Source organism: Leucoraja erinacea, chromosome 22 (assembly GCF_028641065.1).
Source record: "Leucoraja erinacea ecotype New England chromosome 22, Leri_hhj_1, whole genome shotgun sequence".
NCBI lineage: Eukaryota > Metazoa > Chordata > Chondrichthyes > Rajiformes > Rajidae > Leucoraja > Leucoraja erinaceus.
In genome coordinates, this window is record NC_073398.1 from 25,759,613 (window position 1) to 25,780,951 (window position 21,339).

At 44.7% G+C, this 21,339-nt stretch overlaps 1 protein-coding gene across 1 annotated transcript; it reads right to left on the bottom strand.

Moving 5' to 3' along the window:
* Positions 1-387: 387 nt before the first annotated feature.
* On the bottom strand, positions 388-13,185 carry LOC129707853 (choline/ethanolamine kinase-like). The gene is made up of 2 exons (XM_055653250.1): positions 12,033-13,185; positions 388-532 (listed from the first exon to the last, which is right to left on the bottom strand). Exons 1-2 carry the CDS (start codon positions 12,326-12,328, stop codon positions 403-405), a joined length of 426 nt encoding a protein of 141 aa, XP_055509225.1. The 5' UTR covers positions 12,329-13,185; the 3' UTR covers positions 388-402.
* Positions 13,186-21,339: the final 8,154 nt, after the last annotated feature.

Genomic DNA, 21,339 nt, shown 5'->3' on the forward strand with positions numbered 1-21,339 from the left:
TTTCTGAAGAAGGGTCTCGACCTGAAATGTCACCAATTCCTTCTCTCCATAGATGTTGCCTGTCCCGCTGAGCTACTCCAGCTTTTTGTGTCTATCTGATGATAAACAAATGTTCACTTCTGTGGTGTGAACAAGCTTAACATACATCAAATCCCCGAGTCTTATCCCAGTTAAAAGAAAGTCTTCTGCCCTCTAGTGAGTGAAAAATAATTTTCAGTATTCAGCTATGCAGTTCGAGTGAACATTTTGCAGACACTTGACAAGTCGATTAAAGTTCTACAAGTGTAAGCACGTTAAAAAGTGCAGAAAGTTGGCAGAGCAAAAATGAACATAAAAGAATCGATAATTCTTTAAAGGGGTCCCAATTTGATATGGGAAACAATTTTCAAATAGTCCAAGAGTTTAAATGGTTTTGCCACTTACCTGCAGGATGGCGCCATAAACCCGCAGCAGTACCTGGCGAGGTTCATCGCCCACACTCAGCACATGATCTGGCAGTGTGCAGAGATACAAGAGGTTACTGAGGCCTCCACTAGAAACAAATGGGTGCAGACAAGAAAACTATTAACTATTTGCCAACCAAATTCAGGATTTTGTTCCAGTGTAGCGTTTGTTCGTAATAGGAAAGGTGGACAAGTGTCACCATTGCAAGGGTTAATAATTTCGATGTTCTAAAAATAATCTGAAACCAAGGGTCCAGATTATGCCATGGCCTCGAATAATAAGTAGCGCATGACAAGAGATACCCAGCTGAGATTCATCTCTAATAGCAGTCATAACCACAATTTGAAGAGATAGTCCACAGCCAAATCCAGCCATCCAGCTGCAATATGGACAATAGTTCTAGGCCAGGTTAATTTTCCCTGGTATGAATTGTACTATTATTCGAGCTTCTTCATAAACTACCCAAAATTATGGCTGGGTACAGTATGCACCAAGGATGCACACTTCCAACTGCCATGCAGAGATGAAGGCCATAGTAAATTGAATTGACATCAATGTCAAGCATGTAAAAAGGAACAAGCCTCTGGTAGAGCAATTGTCAAGGAGGGAGTAAGGAACACCAACTCCAATAGAACCATCCTGATGAAATGCTTAGAACATGGTCCCATCTACACCCTTTATATCTGAGACAGAACTCGATCTCCAAACCAAACTTTGCAGCTATTAAAGTATGTCGCAAATATATCCACATCAAAGCATGTTCCCATGACCAATATGCTCACCTTTATCAATCTGGCCTATTAACAAAGGCACCAGCAGAAACTTTGCGGCAAGCAAAACAATGTTGAAGATCTCAAGGATTATCTTAAACAATACCTCTTTACACAAATGCCACTATCCATAGGATCTGAATCACCCTAATGTGTAGTTGAGTATTTTGCACCAAAGATTCTCTCCTAGAAACACCAGAATTGATTTGATAAGAGTGACCAGGAAATCAGGGTTCTCTTGGTACTAGAAGGGGACCACCATCCTTGCAGGGAGGTTTGCTAGTACTTGTTACGAGTGATGAAACCAGTGGGATGAAATCAAAACAGTGCAACATGACTCATTTGTAGAAAATGGAACAGGCAAGTGCAGCAAGGACAGTAAGTAGAGACAGGAAGGGAACATTGAGAGAGCCGGTAGGTTGAGCTTTATTTACTTTATTGCAAGGAGCATTAGAGTTAATGTAAGGAGCATTTCAAGAGAGAATGGGGGTCGACAAGGATCCTTTTAATTTCACGAGGCACTCCGCGGCGGGGTATAAAAGCCGGATCCAGGCCAAAATGTGCGGTCTGAACCCAAACGCCCGCAGAGTCCTCAGCAGATACTCAAGATCCACCCTGTAGAAAGCTTTCTCCTGGTCGAGGGAGAGAAAGGCAGTTGGTACACTAGTCTCCTGAGCCAGGTAGACCAGGCTCCGGCTCAGATGGATATTGTCCTGGATGGACCGGCCCGAGAGTGTGTAAGTGGTCAGCGTGGATCACTTGGACCAGCACTGGACCTAGACGGTTGGCCATTGCCGTTGCAAAGACCTTGTAGTCGGTACAAGTTAAGAAGGCAGTGAAGAAAGCTAATGGAATGTTGGCCTTCATAACAAGAGGATTTCAATATAGGAGTAAAGAGGTTCTTCTGCAGTTGTATAGGGCTCAGGTGAGACCACATCTGGAGTATTGTGTACAGTTTTGGTCTCCTAATTTGAGGAAAGGCATCCTTGTGATTGAGGCAGTGCAGCGTAGGATCACGAGATTGATCCCTGGGATGGCAGGACTGTCATATGAGGAAAGATTGAAAAGATTAGGCATGTATTCACTGGAGTTTAGAAGGATGAGGGGATATCTTATAGAAACATATAAAATTATAAAAGGACTGGACAAGCTAGATGCAGGAAAAATGTTCCCAATGTTGGGTGAGTCCAGAATCCGGGGCCACACTCTTAGAATAAAGGGGAGGTCATTTAAGAGTGAGGCTAGAAAAAACTTTTTCACCCAGACAGTTGTGAATTTATGGAATTCCCTGCCACAGAGGGCAGTGGAGGCCAAGTCACTGGATGGATTTAAGAGAGAGTTAGATAGAGCTCTAGGGGCTAGTGGAGTATTGATAGTGGACGATCAGCCATGATCACAATGAATGGTGGTGCTGGCTCGAAGGGCCGAATGGCCTCCTCGTGCACCTATTTTCTATGTTTCAATGTACAGAGGAGGGAGACTGGGCACCAGTTCTATAGAAGGCGGAGATCATCCTTCTTGGGCAGAAGGACCATGACAGCCCTTCACCAAGACAGGGGTGGAGAAGTCTCCCCGGTCGTCAGGCTCTCCTTCAGGACCATGGTGTAGTCCTCCCCAGGATCCCCCAGAATGTGCGGGGAACTCTGCTGTCAGGCCATCCAGGCCAGTTTTCAAATTCAGAAACTGGAATTAAGTGGGTTTGTGGTGCCACACAACAAAACTAAGGGTTTCTCCTCAGTGTGGAGACAAGATAACAGCTCTAAGGATTCTGCTGTCTCTCCTATATTACCAGAGGATTTGTTTTACCTTGATATATAACATTATGAGAGGCATAGACAGGGTAGACATTCAGAACCTTTTCATCCAGGGTGGAAATGTCCAACACTAGGGGATATAGCTATAAGGAGAAAAGGGAAAGTTTATTGGAGAGTAGACCAACTGGCACCCGTTGGGTCCCTGTCACATGGGAGGAGGCCTGGTCCCTCAACGCAACCCGTTTCCCAGTAACCCGTAGCCCCCACGAGAGGCGTGGTTCCCCAATTCAATCCGTTGCCAAACGTAAAATTACAGCATTCCCTGCCTCCCCCCAGCACTGGACTTAAAAAAAATTGCAATTGCACTTCCCCAATTGCAATACTAATTCACCCTCCTGTCCTGCCAGGAGCTGGAGTAAGTGTTGTGTGATGGCAACATTGTTGCAAATGTCAGGTGGAGGACTGTGATATCCCATTCATGTGAACAGTTGGTGGAAGCACAGTGTTCCTGTATTGCAACATGGTATCAAGGTTTGGTGGGAGGTGGCAGGAAGGATTTTAATAGTAAAAATCTTGTTAAAGTTGCCTTTTTTAATCCTTGAAATATTAATAATGTGAAAAATAACATCAGTAAGTAAATTGTATTTATATAACACGTTTAAATCAACTCGTGTTGAAACCAAAGTGCTTTACATAAAAGAAATAATAAAGTTTCCCTACATCCATAGAAAAATAAAAAATCAGAAAAATGACATAACACATTATAGAATTCAACAAGAACGTCCCCCCACAACAGAATCAAAATTTTCCACTGTGGGGAAACGCAACAAAAAGTTAAGTCCTCTTCCTCTGTGAAACACCCGAGGTCGAGGCCTATTTGTGGCCTCTGCAGCTAGTCCGATGTTTTCAGGCCCTCTTTGCCGGAAAGCTGGAACTCCAGCGTCGGGTAAACACTCCTCAGCGGCTTGGATCCCAGGCTCCGCGGTGTTTTAAATCCAGGGCCACCCGCAGCCACAGCTCCTCGATGTTGGTGTCGGCGGTCACCGTACTCCGGAGATTACCGCACGGCGACCCAGTAAGGCATCGCCCGCTCCGTATTGGTATCCCAGCGCTGTCCTGACAGGAAACGCCACTCCAGTTTTGATGGTAGGCCGCGAGGAAGGGGCGAAGAAACAGCTCGGAGGAAAGCTGCCTCTACGACCAGGTAGGGGACTAAGAAATAAAGTTTCACCCTTCCCCTCCCCCCACCCACCACATAAAAGACCTCCAACTAACATTTGTTTTTTGACAGGACTATAAATAAAAATAAAAAAGGGTGAAAGGACGGACTGCAGGGAGAAGAAACTTGATAGGAACCACCACGGGAAAAAGCAGAGTAAGCTTATGCAAAAAAATGTGCGCTGCCTTATACCGTTTTGGCGCAGCTCCTGAGATCACAGACAAAAAAACAAGTCGACACTTTTAGTAGTATATAGTTGTGCGGGATCATGCATATCGATCATGTACAGGCAGGTCAGTTAAATTTGGCATTATCTTTGGCACAAACATTGTGGCCCATAGGGCCCATTTCCCTTCTGTACTGTTCTATGCTCTTGATTGCTCTCCAAAATGGTGAAAAATAAATAGTCAAACAAGGGCTTTTCCTTATTTCCCAAAACCTAAAAAATAAGGTGGAGGCACAAGGGGCTGAGGCTACTGGAATCACCAGCAAAATCTAATTCTTGAGGAGTTCAGCAGGTCAAGCAGCATCTGGGGATTTAGTTTCATGGGTGCCAGCACAAATACGTCGTCGGGTGGCACCACGAGCAGCAGCCTCGCCAGCAGCCCGTCTGTCCTTTCGACGTTTTCTGTTATTTTTAGTGTGTATAATTGATTAAAAAAACTGTAAGATATTCGTTGACTCCTCTGATCAATTAATGCCAAAGTAATGGCAATCCTCGGTGTTTCATGCTTTAATAGGATATGCATTAAAATAGTTCAGTGGAAGATTGAAACAGCTGTTACTGCATTGTTCTAACTGCTGCTATAAGCAAAGCACTTCAACAGCCACCAAATTACTGATTGCAATTTCGATTAAATTATAAATCAACTCCTCTACTTGTTTCTCAGAGCTTCAAATTTGGCAACTGGATTATCATCCTCATCAGCAGCAATTACATGACATGCTGTTATTTCTGGATTTCATTATGTTTTAAAACAATACATTGAGGAATTGTGCCCTATGCCCAGAAACACCTCCCATCTCAAACTTCAATAATTCTATCCTCTAACCCCAATATATATTTTATCCTCTGAAGAATCTATCTCAAAGAATTTAGATCTCAAAGAAGTTAATATGTGTTTATTGTTGTTTTATTGTATTGTATTATATGTATGACTGCTGCAATTTAGTTCAGACTTCGGTCTGAATGACAATAAAAGGCTATCTATCTATCTAAACTGCAATAAGCAAAACTAAACCAGACCACTTTCTTGTTATAAAAAAATTTATCAAGAATTTATGGCTCCCGACTATGAACTTATCCGAATGAACATTTTCATCCAAAATGCTACACTGGTATTGTAATAAATTTTCCAGTGAACCTGGCGAGCCAGAATCTGAACATAATCAGGCTTTCTGAATAGTTGGATAGTGGAATAGCCGAGTTTTACTATGCATGGTGTCATTGCAGAATTCTATGTGCTCAAGTGATCCATGACATTGAAAGAGAACAGAAACAATCAAATTCAATCATGGCTAAATCACCAAGCAACCCACAAGAATGTTCAAGCAGGGTCACGTGAATTGTGTACATATTTTAATCCAGTCAAAGTATCGCTCCCCACCCCCATGGATACAAAAATACATATCTTGAAAAGACTCCCATCAAGAGAGGGGCAATTCACTTTACTCCACCCAAGCTCTCCAGCATACTATAGTTGCCACATCATTAAACTGTGGGGCAAGTAAATGACTAATTTTCTAAAATGAATCTGTACAGGGCAAAGGTTCAAGGACAAAGGTTAAAAAACACAGCACATACATGTTAATTTCTGGATCAAAGCAATAAACTTAAATTGCTTTAAGGTTGGTAGCTGATACCATTTGTCATACTCAGCTACAATTTCATCATTCCCTATTAACCCTTCCAATGCTCTATCAATCTACTTCAGACTGAAGTGTCAGTGGGAGAGCAATAAGAATCATGGTGATATCAGAGTAGCCTTCCTGAGAGTGAACCCACAGAACGTAACTTGCCCAGATAGAGCTCCTGGCCATGTCCTCAGAACCTGCACAGACAAGCTGCCAGGAATATTCAAGAACATCTTTCACCTCTCCTCACCCCAATCTGAAGTTTCAATATGCTTTGTAACCCCAGAAGCAAACAGAAACTAGATATCATGCCGAACAGGCAGCATCTCTGGAGAGAAGGAAAGGGTGGTGTTTCGGGTCAAAATCCTTCTTCGGACTGAAGGCTGTCAGTCTGAAGAAGTGTATCGACCTAAACGTCACCCATTCCTTCTCTCCAGATATGCTGCCTGTCCCGCTGAATTACTCCAGCATTTTGGGTCTATCTTCAGTTTAAACCAGCATCTGCAGTTCCTTCCGCTACAACAACACAGTGCATTCGGAAAGTATTCAGACCCCTTCACTTTTTCCACATTTTGTTACGTTACAGCCTTATTCTAAAATTGATTTTTTTTTTCTCATCAATCTATACACAATACCCCATAATAATAAAGTGAAAACAGGTGTTTAGAACTTTTTGCAAAGTAATTAAAAACAAACAACTGAAATATCACATTTACATAATGATTCAGACCCTTTACTTAGTATTTTGTTGAGGCACCTTACAGCCTCAAGTCTTCTTGGGTATGATGCTACAAGCTCAGCACACCTGTATTTGGGTAATTTCTCCCATTCTTCTCTGCAGATCCTATCAAGCTCTGTCAGGTTGGATGGGGAGCATCAATGCACAGCTATTTTCAGGTCCCTCCAGAGATATTCGATCAGGTTCAAGTCCGGGCCACTCAAGGACATTCACAGACTTGTCACGAAGCCAATCCTGCGTTGCCTTGGCTGTGTGCTTAGGGTCGTTGTCCTGTTGGAAGGTGAACCTCCGCCCTAGTGTGAGGTCCAGAACGCTCTGGAGCAGGTTTTCCTCAAGGATCTCTCTGTACTTTGCTCCGTTCATCTTTCCCTTCTCCTGACTAGTTCCTGCTGCTGAAAAACATCCCCACAGCATGAGAACAGCCACCACCATGCTTCACCATAGGTATGGTATTTGCCAGGCGATGAGCAGTGCCTGGTTTCCTACAGGCGCAACACTTAGCATTCAGGCCAAAGAGTTCAATCTTGGTTTCATCAGACCAGAGAATCTTGTTTAGGTGCCTTTTGGCAAACTCCAAGCGAACTGTCATGTGCCTTTTACTGAGGACTGGCTTCCGTCTGGCCACTCTAACATAACGGCCCAATTGGTGGAGTGCTGCAGATATAGTTGTCCTTCTGGATGTTTCTCCCATCTCCACAGAGGAACTCTGGTGCTCTGTCAGAGTGACCATCGGGATCTTGGTCACCTCCCTGACCAAGGCCCTTTTCCCCCAATTAATCAGTTTGGCCGGGCGGCCAGCTCTATGAAGAGTCCTGGTAGTTTCAAAGTTCTTCCATTTAAGAATGACGGAGGCCACTGTGTTCTTCGGGACCTGCAAAGCTGTAAAAATTGTTTTATACCCTTCCCCAGATCTGTGTCTCGACACAATCTTGTCTCGGAGGTCTACGGGCAATTCCTTTGTCTTTATGTTTAAGAGGGAACTGCAGATGCTGGAGAATCGAAGGTTACACAGAAAAGCTGGAGAAACTCAGCGGGTGCAGCAGCATCTATGGAGCGAAGGAAATAGGTAACGTTTCGGGCCGAAACCCTTCTTCAGACTGATCGGGGGTGGGGGTAGGGTGGGGACAAGAAAGGGAAAAGGAGGAGTAGCCAGAAGGCTGGAGGGTGGGAGGAGACAGCAGGGGAGCTGAGGAAGGGGAGGAGACAGCAAGGACTAACAAAATTGGGAGAATTCGATGTTCATGCCCCCGGGGCGCAGACTCCCCAAACGGAATATGAGGTGCTGTTCCTCCAATTTCCGGTGCTGCTCGCTGTGGCCATGGAGGAGACCCAGGACAGAGAGGTCGGAGGCGGAGTGGGAGGGGGAGTTGAAGTGCTGAGCCACCGGGAGGTCAGCTTGGTTATTGCGGACCGAGCGGAGGTGCTCTCTCTCCCCATCCCCGCACTCGCAACAAGGGCCGAGTCCCCCTAGTCCTCACCTTTCACCCCACCAGCCGTCACATACAAAAAATAATCCTCCGTCAGTTTCGCCACCTCCAACGTGACCCCACTACTCGCCACATCTTCCCATCTCCCCCCATATCTGCCTTCCGCAAAGACCGCTCCCTCCATAACTCCCTTGTCAATTCTTCCCTTCCCTCTCGGTCCACCCCCTCCCCGGGCACTTTCCCTTGCAACCGCAAGAGATGCAACACTTGTCCCTTTACCTCCCCCCTCGACTCCGTTCAAGGACCCAAGCAATCGTTCCAGGTGCGACAGAGGTTTACCTGCATCTCTTCCAACCTCATCTATTGCGTCCGCTGCTCTAGATGTCAGCAGATCTATATCGGTGAGACCAAGCGGAGGTTGGGCGATCGTTTCGCCGAACACCTCCGCTCGGTCCGCAATAACCAAGCTGACCTCCCGGTGGCTCAGCACTTCAACTCCCCCTCCCACTCCGCCTCCGACCTCTCTGTCCTGGGTCTCCTCCATGGCCACAGCGAGCAGCACCGGAAATTGGAGGAACAGCACCTCATATTCCGTTTGGGGAGTCTGCATCCCGGGGGCATGAACATCGAATTCTCCCAATTTTGTTAGTCCTTGCTGTCTCCTCCCCTTCCTCAGCTCCCCTGCTGTCTCCTCCCACCCTCCAGCCTTCTGGCTACTCCTCCTTTTCCCTTTCTTGTCCCCACCCACCCCCACCCCCGATCAGTCTGAAGAAGGGTTTCGGCCCGAAACGTTACCTATTTCCTTCGCTCCATAGATGCTGCTGCACCCGCTGAGTTTCTCCAGCTTTTCTGTGTAACCTTTGTCTTTATGGCTTGGTTTTTGTTCTGATGTGCACTGTCAACTGCGGGACCTTATATAGACAGATGTGTGCCTTTCCAAATCATGTACAATCAATTTAATTTACCACTTGTGGACTCCAATCAAGTTGTAGAAACATCTCAAAGATAACCAATGGAAACAGGATGCATTGAAGCTCAATTTTGAGATCATACCAAAGGGTCTGAATATTTATGCAATTGTGATATTTCAGTTATTTCTTTTTAATTACTTAGCAAAAGTTTCTAAACACCTGTTTTCACTTTTATATTACGAGGTATTGCGTGTAGATGGATGATTAAAATAAATGAATGTAATCTATTTTAGAATAAGGCTGTAACGTAACAAAATGTGGAAAAAGTGAAGGGGTCTGAATACTTTTAAAATGCACTGTATATCATGTGACTACCACCCAGTACCCCAACAGTTCAGTTTGTTTATTGTCACGTGTACCGAGGCACAGTGAAAAGCTTTTGGTGCGTCCTATCCAGTCAGCGGAAAGACAACACATGATTACAATTGAGTCATTTACAGTGTATGGATACATGAAACGGGAATAACGTTTAGTGCAAGGTAAAGCCAGCAAAGTCCAATCAAGGATAGTCCGAGGATCACCAATGAGGTAGATACTGCTCTCTGGTTGTGGGAGGATGATTCAGTTGCCTGATAACAGTTCAGAAACTGTCCCTGAATCTTGAGGTCTGCATTTTCACACTTCTATACATTTTGCCTGATAGTTATAGAATGATACAGTGTGGAAACAGCCCTTTCGGCCCAACTTGCCCACACCGGCCAAAAATGTCCCAGCTACACTAGTCCCTCCAAACCTGTCCTATGAATGTACCTTGTTCCATACACCCACCACCCTTTGTGTGAGAAAGTTACCCCTCAGATTCATATTAAAGCTTTTCCCCTTCACCTTGAATCTATGTCCTCTGGTCCTTGATTCCCCTACTCTCGGCAAGAGACTCTGCATCTACCCGATCTATTTGTCTCATGATTTTGTACACGATGGGAGCGGGGAGAAGAGGGAGTGACCAGGGTGCAACTCGTCCTTGATTATGTTGCTGGCCTTGCCGAGACAGCGCGAGGTATAAATGGAGTCAATGGAATGGAGGTCGGTTTGTGTGGTGGTCTGGGCTGCGTCCACAATTCACTGCATGAACTGCTTCAAGATGCTGGTTAGGCACACATCAACTCCAGCTTCCCCGCGAGCTCTGATCCATAACAATGCACCAGTCCATGGCAGGTGTTACATCCCTATTCCTGCATTTATCCACAGAGCACATCTGGATATCAAAGGGTACCCATGTCAGATTCCTATTCATTGATTATAGCCTTCAATATAATATTCTAACTAAACTAATTTCCAGATTCTTGGACCCAAGACTCAGCACCCATCTCTGCAAATGGACCCCCAATTTCCTGATCCACAGAACACAATCAGTAGACCTCTTATATTCCTCAGATACATTTCCAACTGCACAGCTCCAGGTGACACCACTGTAATGGGCTGGCTCTCAAACAATGAGGAGATGGAGTACAGGAAGTAGAGAGCTTCGTAGCATGATCTCCTTCAATGTCAGCAAATGAAAGGAGTTGATCATCAACATCAGGAAGCAGGGTAGAGTATACACCCCGGTCTGTGTCAATGGTGCTGAAGTGGAGATGGTCAAGCGCTTCAAGATCCTAATGAGTAAATATCACCAGCAATTTGTCCTGGTCCAACCACTTTGATGCTTATGGTGAGAAAAATGGGAAGATACTAAACCATAGTTCAATTAGTTCACAAAGGCATGCTAGGAGGAGCACCAGAAAATGAGGCACCAATTTAAAGGAGGAACACAGTATTCCATGCCACCAAATGGCTTGCAATAGACAATTAACCATTCTCACGTCCAACAAATCAAATTGTAGTCCTGCAATTCTGCTATACCTAGTTGCGAACAGAGAAAATCAAACAGCTAGCATAGTTGTTTGACAATGCAGGAGACCAGAGTTCAATCCTATGTGTGGAGTTTGTACTTTCTGTGACAGCACAAATTCTCTCCAGTGCTCCAATTTCCTCCCACATCCTAAAGACGTGTGCATTTGCAGGTTAATTTGCCACTAAAATTGCCCCTCGGATGTAGGTGGAGAGTAGAACACCACCACTAGTATATTTCACTTGAAGTTACACACCATCCCAACTTCAAAGCTTATCACTAGTTCTGAATTATGGAACTTCCTTCTCAACAGCACTGTTGAAACTTCTTGACCAAAAGCACTGCTGCAGTTGAAGTTGGAAGGTCACAACTGCAACCATCTCAAAGACAATTAAAAAGGCATTAAGCACTGGCTTTGCTACATGTGCACCCAAACTGAGCAATAAAATACTAATTAATAAAATATTAATAAAATAAAAGATCTTCAGATGAATTTCATTGTCCCTGTTTTACACAGGTAGTCTTTGTCTAAATGTATGCCCCTTCATTAAGAGAAACACCTTCTCAATATTGATCTTGTCGATGCATTGTATGTACCTTGACTACCCACATCTTTCTGCAGCAACTTATAACCATTTAATTGATATTCTACTTTACTATTGCATATATCAAAATGGAAAATCTTGTGTTTCCCCACATTATATTCCATATGCCTACAAATTCCCCACAGGTTATCTACAGCCCTTCGCATCCTACATTACCTTCCCAACAGATTTAGTTCCTTCTCGACAAATTTAGATATAATACAACCAAATCAACAAGATAGATTGCAAATAGTTGAGGCCCAGAACTGATCCATATAACCAATTAATTTTAAACTAGATGTCAGCAATTATTATTCCTCAACGTCCTTACTCCTGTTAGTTATTTCAATCTTCATTTTTTGAAGCCCGCTGTTAGTTTCTTTTTTTAAATGCCGCACTTTATAAGTTCTAGAGAAGGATTTGACAGGTTCATCCTTACCTGACGATTGAGATCTGAAACTCATCCACAGTAATGAACTTCCAGGATCCCGCAAGAAACTCCTTGCACCAAGCATACGCTTGAACCTTGGCCTCCCAGTTCACTTCCTCACTCCGACCATCCCTATACTGCTCAGCCTCGGAGTCCTCGTATTCCTCATTGTTGATGTTGGGTCTTTCCCCTCGAGGCCTAGAATTCCTGGAGTGCTCCCTGTTCCCAATACCACGTAGCCGATGAGGTTCCGGGGCCACTGCGTTACAAGCTCCGTCTCCTTTGCATAAAGCTTTGGCCTCCATTTTCTTTCCACGGTATGGGGGTCACGCAGGGAGGCGATGTGTATGCGCGGGGGGGCGGGAAATGGTTACGTAGAACAAATATTAAAAAACGATAAAACGTCACCAGCCCAAGGTTTAAAGATTTCTGTCCGACAATAAATGGCTGCCTTGGTTAACAGTCGAGTTAAAGTCTGCACCTCCAGGGCGCTGATTTGGATAAGGACCATAGAATCACAGCAGACGAGATGATGCCCACAATTTCGGATTGTCTATGACAACGGACTTTCCCAGCGGCTCGCGCCAGGCAGCAAGTTCCAACCAAGTTGAAACGGTTCAACGTATCACACGCCCTTGCCGGAGGTTTGCGGCAATCCGTGTGGAGCGGGGAGCGGCGAGAGGCGGACACCTACACGCAGCTCATTGACAGCTGCCCTTCCCCAGTCAGACGCCGGCCACGTCGTCCCAGCGTGTTCTGTACAAGCTGCGGATGAGGGCGGGCTTAACAGCGATGGCCAGATTAGTTTAGTTTAGTCTTCGGCCCACCGAGTTCGTGCGATCCCCGCATATTAACACTGCCCAATACACATACACTGGGGACAATGTACACTTATACCCAGCCAATTAAGTCTTTGGAAACCGAAGATCTCGGAGAAAAACGACACAGGTCACGGGGAGAACGTACAGACGCCGAGCAGACAAGCACCGTTAGTTCGGATCGAACCCGGGTCTCTCACTGCAAGTGCTGTCAGGCAGCAACACTACCGCCGTGCCGATCGAGTCATGGGAGCGCGGCCGTCTTTGATGTGCGGTGTGATTAGGCCAATGACATGGAAGACAAGCAGTCGAGCAATCCAATCAGTAATAAAAAATAAAGCGCCTTCATCAGCAAAGATCCTATATCTTTGTTCATCAGCAGGAAGACGAACATGTCATGAGTGAGGAGCCAAGAAAGGGGGAGCTATTGGCAATAGCGAATAGAAAGTTCACCTCCGTGATTGGCCCGATGGGCGGGATCATCTGGTGAGTGCCTGTAGTGCCGGCAAATGGCGTGTGAGAAGGAAAGGGCGCCAACTCACAATCGGTTGCGAGCAAAGATCCTATAACCGATGAATCTGCCCATGACCGTACTACGTCTTTTTCGTCGAGTGGTCTATCTTGCTTGCTATAGGATCTTTGGTTGCGAGCAGCTCCTCTAGTATCTTTGGTTGCGAGGGAGATGAGAGGTCAGGCCCAAAGATATCTGCTCTAAGATCTTTGGTCAGGCCTGAGGTGAGTTGAATTGTTCCCTCTCGGGTATTGGGCATGAGCACGGAGTTTTCCAATGCTGTTGGAATTGCAGATTATCTGATTTTTGCTTTAATCTTAAATGTCAACTACTTTTGTCGTATTTTAGACGGGCAATGGATGTAGATTTGTAATGCCAAGGACTACAGATACTGTAATCTCGGCCTGAAATGTCGAAAATACTAAATTCCAGTTAGAGATTTTCTTCCTGAATATTACAGGCAGATTGTCCGGTGCAATAAACTGGTGACGATACAAGAAATTGCAGATTAATGTTAACATTTTTTTTTTTTAAACAGTGCTGGAGTAACTCAGCGCATCAGGGGCAGCAGCCCTGGATAATATGAATAGGTCAGTTTCGGGTTGGGATACTTCTTCAACAGACAGGGTGAGGGAGTTGGAACAGAATTGGGTGCGGGATAAAGCCTGGCAAGTGAGAGATGGCTAAAGGTTTTCATCCAATTCATTCAAATATATCACAAACAGGAATGGCCCCAGCACAGATTCCTGAGGAACTCCACCAGTCACAGACCTCCACTTGAACATTGTCCTTCCACCACTACCCTCTGTTTTACCACCACCACTACTGGCTAACGGAATCAAGGGATTATGGGGGGGGGGGGGGGGGAAGCAGGAACAGGGTACTGATTTTTGGATGATCAGCAATGATTATGTTGAATGGTGGTGCTGGCTCGAAGGGCCGAATGGCCTACTCGTGCACCTATTTTCTATGTCTTCTATTAGAAAACCTGTTCTGAATCTACATGACCAAGTCACTTTTAATCCCAAGCATTTTCATATTCTAGATCAGCCAACCATGAGGGAATTTATAAAATGCCTTAGTCAACATCCACCACCCTGCCCTCATTGATCACCTTTGTCAACTAATCGGAAATCTTTATCATGTTAGTAAGACACGACCTTCCATCCAAACTCATCAGTCTGAAGAAGGGTCGGGCAGGCTACACGACAGAAAGTAATAATTTTGTTCTTACCTTTTGTATTTAGTGGGGAACCTGAAGAAAGACAGGTCAGGTCGCTTACATTGGCGATTCGAGCACTTTATAGCAGAACAGCACACCATGCTTGTAGGTGTGGACACTATGATAGAAACCGATTTAAAAAATAAATAAAAAGACTCATATGTTGGATTCCTGAAATGGCTCGAAACAATTACCCATGACCAACTACAGTTTTTTCGCCTCGTGGTCTATCTTGCTCCTCAAGTATCTTTACTGGAAAATGCTTGTTTTGGATTTTGATCAACTGGCCTTTAAACGACTCCCACATGTCAGATGCAGACTTGCCCATTAATAACTGGTCTCAGTGTATCCTCCCAAGTTCCCGTCTAATTACGCTATAGTTTGCCTTACTCCAATTTAGTACCTTCCCTCAAGGCCCAGCCTTCTCCCTCAAAATATTCTTAAAACTTATGAAGTTGTGATCACTATCCCCAAAGTGTTCTTTCATTGTAACACTAGTCACCTGGCCAGGCTCATTTCCCAACACAAGGGCCAGTGTGTTTCCTTCTTGGGTTGGACCACCAACATATCGTTTCAAGAAACCCTCTTTGATACACCTCACAAATTCTACTCGTCTACGCCTTTGGGATTGAGCAAGTCCCAATCAATATTAGGGGAGATAATATCACCCCTAAGAGAACCCTGTTGTACTGCCATATTTTGGTGATCTATCTCGATATCCATTCCTCTCCTTCTCCTGCTTGCCATTGGAGGCTCTATAGTACAATTCCATTAGAGTGCTTTCCCCTTGCTCTTTTCTAAGCAGGGGAAAGTATCTGAGAAGAGGTATAGCTGGGAAGGAATTGCAGAGGTAGTGGTCTTCGTGGAAGGCGAAAAGGGGTGGGTAAGCAAGAGCAGAACTATAGGACACAGGTGAGGGATCCATCTATTTCAGCAGGGAGGGAACCACATTTACAAAAGAAAGATCTCAGAATGGAAGGCTTAATTTTGGGAGCAGCGAAACAGAGAGGGGAATAGAGTTTGCAAGAGGCAGTAGCGGACTGGGGCTAAAAATATTGGTTGCCAGGAGACAAAGGGGGCCCACTTCATCAGGGGCCCACTTGATATAGGGGGCCCACTTCATCAGGGGCCCACTTGCCATCGGGCAAGCTGACACCCTGGCCAGTCCGCCACTGGTGGGAGGAGGTGCAGCCTAGTCGTGGAAGTCAATGAGTTTGTAGTAGACGTCGGTCATTGAGAAATAAAAAAAAAGATAGGGGGTGTCAGAATGTGAATTTGAGCGCAGGGTGGAAGTTAGTGGTAAAGTTAATGATATCAATAAGTTCTGCATAGGCACAGGAGGCAATACAAATGCATTCATCGATGTAGCGAAGAAAGAGTTGTGGAATGGTGTCAGTGTACATTTGGAACAAGGACTGTTTGACGTAACCAACAAAAAGGTAGGCATAGCTGGAGCCAATGGGAGTGCCCATCGCTACACCTTTAACTTGAGGAAACCGGAAAGAGTCAAGAAAGAAGTTGTTGAAGATGAGGACAATTCCACCAGGTGGAGTATAGTGTTAGCAGAGGAAAGCTGATTGGGTCTCTGTTCAGAGAAGAACCAGAGAGCCATAAATCTATTCTGGTGAGGGATGTCCATGGGCAAAGATGAGGCAATGGAGGTCTGAGAATTGAAAGTTATCGAAGATTTGAAGGGTGTGTGAAGTGTCGGATGTAGATTCAGAGGGACTGGACCAAGGGGAAGAGGATGGAATCAATGTATTTTGAGATGAGTTCTGTGAGGCAGGAGCAGGCAGTCAGCCAGGGCAGTCCTGTTTGTAGACTTTGGGAAGGAGATAAAAGCGGGCAGTGCTGAACTGGGGAGCTATAAGGTTGGAGGCTGTGGAGATCACCAGAAATGAAGAGATTTGTAATGGTCTGGGCAATGATGGCCTGGTGTCCGTCTGTGAGGCCATGGTCACGGTGTAGGTATGTGAAGATATCTGAGAGCTATAAACAGATTATGTGAGAAGAAAAAGCTAGTCTGAGAAGAAATCATGTTTCAACCTTTATGAGAGTCCTTTATGGGTTGGAAATATTAATATTAGGAGGACAAGGAAAGGGATTTTTAAGAAAGTGACCAAGCAAGAGGGGAAGATCAAGAATGGGCATGCATGCATTCATTTGCCTGTGTGTGGATGCAGTATGTCTACCTATGGTTTGAGTATTGGTAGGTATTTTGTGTTCATGTCCATATACAGAGTTTGGTCTGTTATTACCTTGGTGGTTGTTATTATTGACTCAAGAATTGATTTTGTCAATGCAAAATAGCTGAACTCCAAAAGCCAACCCACATTGTAAGAGGTTGTGTATTGCCGCATCCCACAATGAAGTTCCATGAATCTTGCTCCTAAACTGCAATATAAATTGTGCTGCAAAAAAAAACAATATCAAAGGAGTGAAATATCATGCAAAACAAATTATTCATGGAGACGGAGCAGGTTTCAATCCTCAGTATTTTGTTTCAGTTGAAGATGCCTAAAAATGTGGAGGTCAAAGCTGCAGTCCATGACTGGGATCAGCTTATCGAAAATGCGAAAAGACTAAGCAAATCAGAGGGGATTTTAATAATGCAGGAAGACACTTTCTTCAATGTTTCAAAAGGACGTCTTAAACTGCGCCATCTTAAGGTGAGGAAATGGTACCTTGACATTATGCGTGGTAGAAAGATTAGTGACAATCTTGTGGCATGTGTGGCCTGTGGATTTGCTTGCTCATGTATTGGAAGATCTGTGAGAAATTATTTTGACTTGTTGGGTGGAGTTGAAGCCACAATTTTCAGGGGGTTTGCCAACCGTTCATGTTTTATTTTCTACCTCATTATCTTTATAACTTTTCCAACTCGCGAGACCTACATTGTTGTTATTCTTTTAAACTTGATAATGTACAGTGCATTCAGAAAGTATTCAGACTCCTTCACTTTTTCCACATTTTGTTACGTTACAGCCTTATTGTGAAATGGATTAAATTCTTTTTTTTTTTAATCATCAATCTACACACGATACCCCATAATAAAAAAAGCGAAAACAGGTGTTTAGAAATGTTTGCAAAGTAATTAAAAAGAACTAACTGAAATATTACATTTACATAAGTATTCAGACCCTTTTCTCAGGACTTTGTTGAGACACCTATGGCAGCGATTACAGTCTCAAGCCTTCTTGGGTATGACGCTACAAGCTTGGCACACCTATATTTGAGTAATTTCTCCCATTCTTCTCTGCAGATCCTCTCAAGCTTTGTCAGGTTGGATGAGAAGCGTCGATGCACAGCTATTTTCAGGTCCCTCCGGAGATGTTCGATCAGGTTCAAATCCGGGCTCTGGCTGGGTCACTCAAGGACATTCACAGACATGTCACGAAGGCACTGCTGCATTGTCTTGGCTGTGTGTTTAAGGTCGTAGTCGTGTTGGAAGGTGAACCTCCGTCCCAGTCTGAAATCCAGAATGCTCTGGAGCAGTTTTTCATCAAGGATCTCTCTGCACTTTGTTCCGTTCATCTTTCCCTTGATCCCGACTGCTCTCCCAGTTCCTGTCTGTGAAAAACATCCCCACAGCCTGATGCTACCACCACCGATCTTCACCGTAGTATGGTATTGGCCAGGTGATGAGTGGTGCCTGGTTTCCTCCAGATGTGACGCTTGGCATTCAGGCCAAAGAATTCAATCTTGGTTTCATCAGACCAGAGAATCGTATTTCACATGCCTTTTCGTAAACTCCAAGTGGGCTGTCATGTGCCTTTTACTGAGGAGTGGCTTCCATTTGGCCACTCTACTGTAAAGGCCTGATTGGTGGAGTGCTGCTGATATAGTTGTCCTTCTGGATGGTTCTCCCATCTCCACAGAGGAAATCTGGAACTCTATCAAGAATGACCATCGGTTTCTTGGCCACTTCCCTGACCAGGGCCCTTCTCTCCCGATTGCTCAGTGTGGACGGGCAGCCAGCTCTATGAAGAGTCCTGGTGATCCAAAGTTCTTCCGTTTAAGAATGACGGAGGCCACTGTGCTCTTTGGGACCTGCAATGCTGCAGAAATTGTTTTATACCCTTCCTCAGATCTGTGTCAAGACACAATCCTGTTTCAGAGGTCTACGAAAATTCCTTCGTCTTCATGGCTTGATTTTTGCTCTAACTTGCACTGTCAACTGTGGGACCTTTCCAAATCATGCCCAATCAATTTAATTTACCACTGGTGGACTCCAATCAAATTGTAGAAACATCTCAAGGATAATCAATGGAAACAGGATAAACCTAAGCTAAATTTTGAGTGTCATAGCAAAGGGTCTGAATACTTATGTAAGTGTGATATTTCAGTTATTTCTTTTTAATTGCTTTGCACATTTTTCTAAACGCATGTTTTTGCTTCTTCATTCTGGGGTATTGTGTGTAGATTGATGAGAAAAAAAAAGAATTTAACCCATTTGAAAATAAGGCTGTAACCTAACAAAATGTGGAAAAAGTGAAGGGGTCTGAATACTTTCTGAATGCACTGTATTTGGAGTCTTTTGGCATGAGTTACTGAAACATGTAATGGAGCCTTGATAACTCAATGATATGCACCATGATATTTTCTGTAATCCGAACAAATTCCAAATGTCCCATTGTCTAGTTTGCCATTAACCATTGTATTTGGCTTGCTCTAGGCAGTTCATATTTTATTTTAAGCTTGCTTCTCTAAATTTAAATCCTAGCTTTATGACTCTCCAAGTCATACTTAATCATGTTAGGGTCATTTTCTAAATGTCAGAATGTGTGCTGATCCTAGTTTATTGCTTACTGCCATGCCCCATATTCTGTGAGAACTTTCTAGAACTTTATAACCTGAGCTGCTCTACCTCTGCAAGAATTCTTTTTTTTTTTTAATGGTGTTACTGCATTGTTATAGCTGTTATTGTTATTTTGATCTCCATATTGTCTTCCCACTAGATTGGCACACCCAAGAGTATTTTTAAATTCATGTGAATGTCTTATGAGTGCTCAGCACATAGTTCTCGTCCTTTTAGCGTTGAGAAAGTAGTTATTTACTTTACTTTGGACTTCAGAGATACAGCATGGAAACATGCCCTTCAACCCACCGGGTGTGGGCCAACCAGCAATCACCTCATACACAAGCACTATCCTACATACTACGGACAATTTACACTTTATAGAAACCAATGAACCTACAAACCTGTACGTCTTTGAAGTGTGGGAAGAAACCGGATCACCAGGAGAAAATCCACGTGGTCACGGGTGAAGTACAAACTCTGTACAGAAAGCACCTGTAGTTAGGATTGAACTAGGGACTCTGCTGCAGTAAGGCAGCACCTCCACCATTGCGCCACTGTGCCGCTCTTGAAAGCTACTCAGAAGGAGATAGTACATGTATGTTTGGATACAGAGTGGAAACAGGCCCTTCGGCCCACTGAGTCGTGCCGACCAGCAATAACCCACACATTAGTTCCATGCTGCACACTAGAGACAATTTACAGAAGCCAATTAACCTACAAACCTGCACGTCTTTGGAATATGGAATGAAACGGAATCACCCAGAGCAAACCCCCGACGGTCACAGGGAGAACGTACATCGTTCAGACAGCCACGTTGTCGGGATCGAACCCAGATCTCTGGCGCTGTAAAGCAGCAACTCTCCAATGATGGGCCTGTCCCACTTGGGTGACTTTTTAGGCGACTACAGGAGACTATGCAGTCGCCACATGTTCGTGGGTGGTTGCCGGGTAGTCGCCATCATGGTCGTGAGGAGTTCCCGCATTCTGGGAACTAGTCGCGGCCTCATTATTGTCACCGCAAATTTTTCAACATGATGAAAAATTAGCGGCGACCAGAATTAAGCCACTATGGAGAGTAGCAAGAATGTTCGTGCCGTAGGTGGGTTGCCAGGAGGTCCCAGTGGGTTGCCATAGGTCAAAGGTTCTCGTAGGTTGTAGCCGGCGCTGACCGGTGAATTTCATTGGCTCATTGGGGGGAAAAAAACGTAAGCCGTAGTTTTCAGAACCAAGGATAACCGACCGGTAATGTTAATATCCGCTAAGCTTCACATCCGTGTATCTCTGGCTTCTTAAAAGTTGTCCCCCCCCCTCCTCCCCCCTCTCTTCCCCCCCCCCCCCCCCCCCCCCTTTTAAAGGACTAATTACGTGACCCTTCCCGTACACTGTGCTTTCACCATCTTAAGTACAGCACCTACCTTCCTGTTCATCACCGTGTGTGTCTGTGTCACATTGGCTTTGCACCATGTGAATTTCACTCAGACAGCGCTCCCCCTGCTTGCCTTGTCCCCCGCCTGCATAACGGGCTGGTGAAGGAAACGATATGTGTGTGTGTGGTGGCACACTGGTTGGAAAAGTGCTGTGGAAGAAATGTTAGTTGGTGCTGCGGGGTGACTTTTAAACACTGTACAAGCTGTCTTGAGGCTGATAAACATTCTCCTTGCTTGTAAAAATTGGTTTATAGCCCTGTCCCACGGTACGAGTTCATTCCTAGAGTTCTCCCGAGTTTAAAAAAAAAAAAATCAAACTCGTGGTAAGCACCTAGAATGAATGTAGCAGGTACGTCGGCACTCGGGGATGTCTCGTAGCACTAACAGCAGGTACTCGGGAAGACTCGCTAATGGCAGGAAAGCACGGGAAGACTCGTGAAGATTTTTCAACATGATGAAAAATGCCCGCGAGAGCCCCGAGTTCCGACGAGTGGCCATTACCGTAAATCACTTAGTTCGAATCAGGGCAAACACGGG